The sequence below is a fragment of the Mastomys coucha genome, unplaced genomic scaffold (assembly GCF_008632895.1).
Source record: "Mastomys coucha isolate ucsf_1 unplaced genomic scaffold, UCSF_Mcou_1 pScaffold21, whole genome shotgun sequence".
Taxonomy (NCBI): domain Eukaryota; kingdom Metazoa; phylum Chordata; class Mammalia; order Rodentia; family Muridae; genus Mastomys; species Mastomys coucha.
Window position 1 is genome coordinate 137,942,894 of NW_022196904.1, and position 9,012 is coordinate 137,951,905.

Below are 9,012 nucleotides of genomic sequence, written 5' to 3' on the forward strand. Positions count from 1 at the left end.
CCCCCCCCCCCCAGTACCCTCTCTCTGTCATTTCCCTCACTCTCTATTCTGGTTCCACCCCCACCCCACCCCCAGGCAGGGTAAGAGAGCCTCAGCAGGCACACCACATTTTTGCCTCCTGTTCACCCACAGCCAGGTTACAGCTCACCATGGGGCACCAGTATGTTGGCCAGGATGCAGAGTCCCGGCAGCACCAGGGAGCTGGCCTGGCAGAGGCGCCGGCCCAAGCGACTGAGCAGCAGCAGGCTGCCTGACTTCACCGGGAGGTCCACAATCCCAATGAGTGCCTGGAGCAGGAAGGTATTGCTTCCTAGGGCTTGCAGGTCAAGGGCCAGGCCGTAGAAGGTGAAGCCAAAGGCAAACCTAGGAGTGAGGGTGGATGGATTAGCCTGGACTAGCTGCTTTTCTGTCTGCCCTGAGGCTGCCCTTAGTCACTGAGAGAGAGAGGCTGGTGGCCTCTGAGCGCCAGCCTATGGGAGATTGGGTATTCCTCTCTCCCTTTCTCTGCTCAGACACTCCATTTGGGATGCTATCCCATTGGTTCTAGCGTCTACTGAGTCTTCATGGATTTGATCTTTTTTGGGTGGCCTAAGCTCCAAGCTTGGGCAATAGCCTGCGTATGCCTAGTACCCCTAAACAAGATGGAGCGGCCAGTCTGTTGGGTTGCTTTGTGTCTGTCTGACTCACCTCTCCAGCTTTTCCAGCATTGTTGTTCTGAATCTCATTCAATCCCTTCTAGGCACTTGGGCCTGCAATCCTTGTTCACCAGCCCACCCGGCCTGGCTTGTCTCTTCCTGGAACCTAACCATATAACAAGGACCTGAGCTAAAGGTCATCCTAGAGACATCCCTAGCCAGAGGCCCCATCCTTGGCTGCTGGGCGCTGGCTTGGCTTCAGACTTCCCTGCGATTGCTAGCCTTAGGTAGAAGGGCATCTACCAGCACAGCATGGAGATGAAGGTTCGGAGGCGCAGCCCAGGTGTGCGGAGTAGAGTGCCCAGACTGGCACCAGCTTGGTCCCCGCTTGGTTGCTCCTGCATGGCTGACTGCAAGACCTGTGGGAGTAGAGGCTGTTAGCACCAGGTACCCACAGGTCCACCCCTAGCGGCCTTTACTTGACCTCCGAGGGAGCTCCTGTACAAAGCCAGGAAGAGTATCTAAGGGAACAGGGTTGAGGGAAGGCCTAGCCTTGGCTTACCTCAATGGTCAACATGTCTCCCTCTGCCTTCCTCCTGTTGACAGAAGCTACCCTTTGTAGTTCCTGAAGGCCCTGGTCCAGCTTGCCCACTGTGATGAGCCAGCGTGCCGATTCTGGCAGCCACCTAAAATGGAGGGATATGGGAGGGGTTGCTGATTGCAGCCCCCATTGCTTGACCTGGGTCACCCTCCTTGTACTTCTGTGTCTTTTGCTTAAGAGGGTGGTTTCAGGGGGGATTGGAAGCTCCAGTCTCAGGCTGCTGAAATCAGTGGAGGCCATTAAGGACAATGGGACCACAGTGGCATGTGTGGCCAGGACACCTGTGTTACTACCTGTACCAGCAGGAGGTCCTCTTGCCTCCTTCCTCTCTGAGTTTAGGGAAGCCCAATATTCTCTAGTCCCTGAGCAGGCTGCCAGATACGGAGGAACTCTATTCCACTTTCTTGTCCTATGGCCCCTCCTCAGCCTCACCCATGAGCCAGGCCTGGGTGTAGTAAGGACCACAATGGCTGCCAGGATGTTTCACCATCATGGCGTCTTTCCATGCCATATTTGTTCCCTCCTGCCCTGCCCCATAGTCATATTGTCTTCCTGCTACAAACAGCTTCACCAGCCCTGCCTGCTCTCAGGCTAGGACCAGTGTCTGTAATATCACCAAGCTCCTTCTGTCTGCACCTCTGGCAGCCACTGATCCTTGGACCCCATTGTGCCTGGCTGTTCCCCTGGCCCCAACTCAGCTGGTTCTGTGTTAGGATACAGCTGCTCCATACCAACTTGCTTCTCCCTATCTCAGAATCAAACATCTCTCTGTCTCTGTCTTTGTTTTTCCTTTGTCTGCCTGCCTGTCTGTCTCTGTCTCTCTCCGTCTCTCTGTCTCTCTCTGTCTCTCTCTCTCTCTCTCTCTCTCTCACACACACACACACACACACACACTCACTTGCTGCACTAAACTGCTCAGTCCTATGGGCCTTTGGTAGTGACCACCACACACTATATCCAGGTCTATGTTTACAAAAGTTCCTCTCCTCCTGAAGGACATGCTGTCCCCTTTGAGCAGCAACTGGGAGGAGCCATCTGTTTATACTTCTAGGACCCTGAGCATCCTTGATTTTGAAAGATGGCAGAGGGGGAAAAGGAATGAGAGTACAGGTAGGGTGGCTATTCTCAGTGGCCTGTTGGACTTGGGAAGCTGTGGAGGAGTGAAAGGCATCCTGGGAAGCAGGTGAAAGGAGTCAGGGGTAGAAGTCAGGCAGAGAGTTGGAGACCTGAGGCTGGAGATAGAAGTCAAGCTGAGGGGGGATAGGGAGGGTTGGGCAGGGGTGGGGTGAGACAAGGTGAAGCAGAGACTTGGGATCTGCAGCATGTCAAAGGGGCTGAAGCTAGACCCCTCCTGGGGGAAGGAACATGGACTGGGACCCCAGTTAGCTGCTGGGCCACGGAAAGATGGCACCTGGCTTGTTGTGGGTGAATTGCAACAGGGGACACCTGGACTTTGGGCAGCCGTGGTGAACATCTCGAGGGCCTTGGTCCCTAGAACTCCTAAACCCTTTGTCTGCAGGAAGAGGAAGTTTCCCATCTTGATCCCCGAGAGTGGGCAGAACCTCTTTCAAGGAGGGGGGCTGCAGCACCCACCATGAGTAAACAAAGAAGAGGAAGAAGGGGGCAGAGACAGCCAGCTGTAACATCCTCCAGTTGCGCACACCGTAGGCCACAGAACCTGTCAGGACCTGCCCAAAGCTGAAGCCCACAGCGTTCAAGGTCATCATCAAAGGGCTACCCTGGGCTGATGTCCACTCCATCACTGCAAGGAGCAAGAAAGGGGTCAATCCTAGGTCCTGTATACAGCCGTCCCAACCCAGCACCAATCAGGGGACATACAGAGAGTGGCTGTGTTCATCATGACACCTGCCACTGCAGAGGCCACCAGGAAACGGAACAGGCAGTAGAGGGGGAAGGTGGGCATGAAGGCAGCTGTTATGCCGGACACGGACACCAGAAGATAGCTCCAGGTCAGCACCCTTCTGCGCCCAAACCTGTGATATACATAGGGAGGCCATTGGTCAGCAACACAGACCTGGGCCACCAAGGGCCCTTCTGTCCCTGCCCCACGTGATGAGGAAGACAGAAAGTCACATGACCCATGGGAAGGGTCGTGAACATGAGGAGGGTTAGCAAGTGAGATCCCCCTTAGCAGAGGCACCAAGCAACAGGTAAGATGTTGTGTGTGTGGCAGAGAGGATTTTAGGAATGAATATTCAGAGAGAAGCAATGGCCCCCACAACCCTGGAGAAAGTAGGTGAACTTCTGACTTAAAAAGGATGTGGGGTTGGAGTCCACTCAGTAGGCCCAGGGGCCACACTCACCTATCTGAGGCATGGCCACACATTGCAGCTCCTACCAGGATTCCAGCCAGAAAGATGGACTGGGCCATGGGTCTCAGGGCCTGGGAATCACATACCAGGTCCCACTGGAGGGAAAGAGGGGCAGAGCTGCGATCAGGAGGGGCAGTCTGAGCAGAGGGGGCAAATGAGCTAGAATGGAGCTGGCCATGGGCTGGGCCGTGTGGGGCCACGAGGCTTAGTAGCTTGGTTTCTTAGGAGTATCCTGTCACCCCTGTACTGGGTCAAAGATGGAGAGCCTCCAGCTTCATCTGCCTCCTCTAGAGCCTTGGCCCTTAGCTGAGAAGTCTCCCCTTCCCTGGAGGCTTGCTTCCTCTTGCTCCTCACTGAGTGTCCTTCCTGCTTGCTGGGGCAGCTGTCCCTCTCCACTGGCTTGGGTTATCTGGCTTCCCCTCCCCCATCTCTCTTTTGGTTTTTCATCTCAAGACTGGGTTTCTCTGTGTAGCCCTGCCTGTCTGTCTTAGAAATCACTCTGTAGACCAGGCTGGCCTCAAACTCAGAGATCCTCCTGCTTCTGCCTTCTGAGAGCTGGGATTAAAGATACACTACCACCACCTGGCTCCTCGTGTTCGTGTGTGTGTGTGTGTGTGTGTGTGTGTGTGAGAGAGAGAGAGAGAGAGAGACAGAGAGAGAGAGAGAGAGAGAGACAGAGAGAGAGAGAGACAGAGAGAGAGAGAGACAGAGAGAGACAGAGACAGAGACAGAGAGACAGAGAGAGAGAGACAGAGAGAGAGAGAGAGAGAGAGAGAGAGAGAGAAAGAGAGAGAAAGAGAGAGAAAGAGAGAGAGAGCACGAGTACCTTTGCATGGTGTAGTGCTTGTGAAGGTCTCTGGAACTGTCTATATTGTTTTTTTGAGAAAGTCCCTCAGTGACCCTAGGGCTCACTGGCTAGGCTGACTAGCCAGCTAGTGAGCCCCAGGGACCCCCTTGTTCCTGCCTCTCCAGGGCTGGCATTACACTAGCACCACCGCTGAGCCTAGCTTTTCCCCAAGTGCTAGAGTGTTGACCTCAGGTCTTCACGTTTAAACAACAGGCAGTTGCGGACTTATCTCTCCAGTCTGCCAACATCGCTTATAAGAGGCCAGTGTTTGTTCAGGTTCTCTGTGCTCAGCCCAGAGACAGACAACAGGTCCCTGTGTCTGGTCCCGGTGTCTGGGTGGCCTGGAGTCATGGCCCAGGTTCCACTATGGGTGAAACCACCGGTGATGCAGAAACAAGAATGGCACCCCAGGCTAGTCTGTGCCGACATACCTCACCGTGTGGCCCAGGCTGGCCTCAGACTCACAGTAATCCTCCTGTCTCTTTAGTGCTGGGGTCACAGGCATGGACCACTAACTATGACTTTGCAGATGCCCCTGCTGCTTAGCCCCCTGCAAGCCTGCACGGTTGCCCCCAACTGAGGAGGCTTGGGAAAGTGCGTCCTTTTTGAGACTGGGACGTTTAAGTCCAGCCAACTGTGACTGTGACTTTGGCCTCCCAAGCGCTGTTACCGTGGTCACAACTGTGGACCGGAAGGTACTGTGGTCGTAAACCCAGCCATCCTCACATGGCTCGGTGTCTGCGTCACTCCAGTTGGTGGCCGTGGCGTTGGATGCTAGGAGCTGCCATTGAGGTTGTCGGAAGCGGAGACACTGGTGGGGTTGCCGATCAGGACCAGGTGGGATGGAGACGGCCAGAAGAACATCGGGTCCAAAGTCCCCAGGGATACTCGCCTGGGAGGTGCCGTTGTCCAGGAGAGGCACCCAACAGCGGTGGCGGGGAACTGCGGCTGAGAAGTTCTCCAGCATGTTCTGGGTGGTGACCCACAAAATGGGGGTCACCAGAGCTATCGTCTGGAAGAGCTGGAACCTGCCCAGGCCCCCCACTTGGTCCAGGAGTTCAGGAAACGCCATGGATTTCTCCTGGGTACCACGAAGCTTCCACTTCACAGAGGCTGGCCCGGGACTACGGGGTCCATGTGATGAGCCTGCTTCTCCCAAGGCCCTGCTCACACCAGCCTCTTCATATGCACGTCACACAGCCATGTGGCTGTGTCAGCCAGCCAGGGCTCTTGTGTATCTGCTTGCTGGCTGTTACCCTGAGACCGGGAACCCTCTGTGGTAATGAGGTAACCCTCTGGAGGCCATGGGGACCTCTCAGAGACACAGCAGACTCTGGCTCTCAGGAAAAACCAAATTTGGAGAGCAAGGTGGGTGGAGAGAGAAGTCACTCTGGCTAGAATTAAAGTGTGACTAGGAGCCATTTAATAGAAGTGGGTTTAGTAATCATTTCTTCAAAGTTTAACCAGGCCAACACCGCTGCAGATGAAAATGGCAATTTCTCCCCCACTTGGCTTCATGGCCTTAGTCTCTGTTAGGGTGTGGCAAGATCTGGGCACTGGCTCTGCCACTAAATGTGTTGGGGCTGCCATCCCTCAGTGCTCCTGCCTGCCTGTGAGCTAACCCAGGAGAGGGTGAGCCTGGGGGGTCCTCCCAATCTCAGAGCTGGCATGATCCTAGCTTGAATGGTGGTATGCTATGCTTGAGGATTGTGTGTCCCATGTCACCCAGTGTCTGGGCCTCATTGGCCTCTTGAAGCTGACGCTGCCCCTGCTCTCCCTTATTGATTCCCTGTACTGAGCCTCATTAAGCCTTTTTGACGTTAGCATATGCCCCTGTACTCTTCAAGACAAATATCCTAAAGTATTGAGACCCCTGTCTCTTCCCCAGGTCCCCTTGTCTTAGGACCTTACATTTCTTTGGCCTGTAATTACATGGCCCTCCGTCTGGAATGGAGTCACAGTTCACAGGCTGGCAACTCAGCAGCTAGTGTCACATGTCTGTAAACCGACAAATTCTGAGGACTTCCCTCTTTGCCTCTGCTCTGCTCTGTCTCCTCCCTGATCTGTCTCCCTCTGTTCTGTCCCTTTCACCTACTGTCACACTGCAAAACCTCATAATAAATCCCATCTTAAACACCAGGGCCCTGGTCCTCTAGAAGGACAGCAAATGCTTATCCAGGAGGCATCTCTCCAGCTGTCTGACTTCCATTTGAAAGATTCTCTGGCTCCTGGGAGGAGAAAAAAACTGACAAAAGGGAAAGTGTCCCCCAGGAAGCCATGGGGGTGACAGTGTGAACAGAAATGGTGGTGAGGGCTGGTGCAGAGAGGTGGAGAAGTCTGTGGGCACCAGACGTACAGACTGGTTTGGGTTCAAGGTAGTTTTGAGAGTGGAAGAGGAAAAATTGTTATCAGGTGGTAGATGATGTGATGGGGTGTCCATACCATCCTTGACACAGACGTTCTTTTAAAATAAAAATATTTGGTGTGTGTGTGTGTGTGTTTGTGTGTGTGTGTGTGGCTTGTGCATGTGAGTATAGGTGCCCACAGAGGCCAGAGAGGGGCATCTGATCCCCTGGAGTTACAGGCAGTTGTGAGCTGTAGGATGTGGGTACTGAATACCAGTCTTGTGGAAGGGCAGCAGGACATGCTCAACTTCTGAGCCATTTCTCCAATCCAGAAGCTTCTTTCTTAATTGTGTAAAGTCCCAGGTGGTTGCTACCGATGGGTGGATGGCTGTCCTCCAAGGGGAGTCTGGGAATGCAGCCCCATCCTGTGTGTACCCAGCAGTTGTCATTGGAAGGCACTGGCCTCGTATGTCAGTCATGGGGTGTAGGCTTGGATTTTTCAAAACCTACTTTAATTAGCATTCTTTAATACTTCAACCTCCCTTCTAGCCCACCTACCAGAGGTAGAAGAAAAGAATGTTAATAGGAAATGGGGCTTGTGAATCTATTTAGAAATAGTTCTTTGGGGAGATCCCAGTCATTGTTGTCAGAATATCAGCAGTCCAGTCCACTATCAAAACACCAAACACAAATCAGTAGTGAGAGTTGAGTCCTTTCAACAAGCACCAAACACAAATCATCATCGTCGTCGTTGTCGTCGTCGACTTGGCACAAGTCCACAGACACTCATGGAATAACATGAGAAGGTCTCTGGCAAGTTACCCTCTAAAAAGTCACGACAAGCAAAGATCAGCAACGTGGTGCAAGGCAAACCAATACAAGAGTCTCCCCCACTGTCTGTGGGGTCATATTTATATTCTTTCTAAACATCACGTATCCTCTCACATGTCTGCTTCAGCAAAACATCACATGACATAACTGAAACCCCAAAGAAACCAGAAATTTCCATTTCAATGGAGGGCAAGAGAGGGTGGTAAACCAACCTGATTTGGCCCCTGTAACCTGAGCTGAAGGTGACATACAGTAATTCTGTCCTCAGTTCAGTGGTGGGAGCTAGTCAAGGCCACCCCTAGCCAGTCATGAGTGAGGTGGAGACATGGTTCCAGCCCTACACTGGGAAGCAAAAAGAGGACCTGTGGACAGTAAGCTGTTATCCTCCAGGGCTAGGAGGCCATTAGCCTTTGGTTTAGAGAAGGCAGACAGTATAGCTAGCTCCTGTGCCAATGGGGGTCCCTGGTTAGAACCTGGGACTGTGGTGACTAGTAGGAGTGGGGACATTGGTTGGAGCCAAGTCCTTGAGCCCCGGAGGGACAGGCCTTGACTTTAGGAGGGCATGGCCCAGCTGCAGAAGTGGGTGCAGGATCCTGGGGCCCTGAGGAATTGCCCTCGGTCCTGTGGTATTGGCAAGACAAGGAAGGCGGTGACATAAGAAGCAAGACAGGCAGTGGGGAATGGAGAGATGTGTGTCTTGGAGGATGCAGCTGATGTCCTCTCAAGGCCCGTGATAAGATTTTGTAAGCCCAGTGGCCTCTGCAGCCTGGCTACCTTTTGGATTGGCACTTAGAGGGTTTGGCTCCATGACCCAAACAAGCCTGGAAGTTTGCATACTCAGCAGCAACTGGAAGGGCGTCCTTTTTGTCCTGGGTCCTTGGAGTTGAGTCTGTTGAAGAGGACAGAGTGGTCTAAGGATGCCAGGAGACAGAGAGGAGGGAGAAGAGGGTTTGGAGTTCAGGTCAGAAGGAAGCAGAGGCAGCTGTTGTTAGTCTGGTTCTAATGAGGATGTGAATGCAGGGTAGGGAAAGGCTTTCAGGGAAAGACAGGTCTGAGAGCATAAATGAGGAGGTTAGACCAGGGTAGGCCAGAAGAGATGGGGAAGTTGCAGAAGACCTTCATGTTCCTGCTGCCTTGGGCAGCATTAGGCTGTGGTATGGGAGCTACACATGAGCTACACACCAGCTGTGGCTCCTCTTTGTCACTCTTTCCATGGACCTGGGGTACATGGTGGGCATCTTGACTTCCTGCTGGCCTGATCACTCAGCAGGGTTTTTTGGTGGGTGCATCCTCCTGGTCCCTACTATCCTGTGGTGGTGGCAGCTGCCTCTGGCCTCTAGCCAGGCAAGAGAAAGGGCAGGCCAGTCTGGGAGAGCTGACTGTGGGTGACTCAGCAAAGCTTGGAACCAGGGCAAGACTA

At 53.4% G+C, this 9,012-nt stretch overlaps 1 protein-coding gene across 1 annotated transcript in view; it reads right to left on the reverse strand.

Annotated features, from left to right (window-relative positions):
- Positions 1–5,524, reverse strand: part of Slc22a12 (solute carrier family 22 member 12) — a 7,121-nt gene extending 1,597 nt beyond the window's left edge. The window contains exons 1-7 of the mRNA XM_031389470.1: positions 5,087–5,524; positions 3,561–3,664; positions 3,076–3,230; positions 2,830–2,998; positions 1,198–1,321; positions 939–1,054; positions 149–363 (exon numbers count right to left, since the gene is read on the reverse strand). Coding sequence (XP_031245330.1) covers positions 149–363; positions 939–1,054; positions 1,198–1,321; positions 2,830–2,998; positions 3,076–3,230; positions 3,561–3,664; positions 5,087–5,488 — 1,285 coding nt within the window. The 5' untranslated portion in view covers positions 5,489–5,524. The remainder of the gene's footprint in view (positions 1–148; positions 364–938; positions 1,055–1,197; positions 1,322–2,829; positions 2,999–3,075; positions 3,231–3,560; positions 3,665–5,086) is intronic.
- Positions 5,525–9,012: the final 3,488 nt, after the last annotated feature.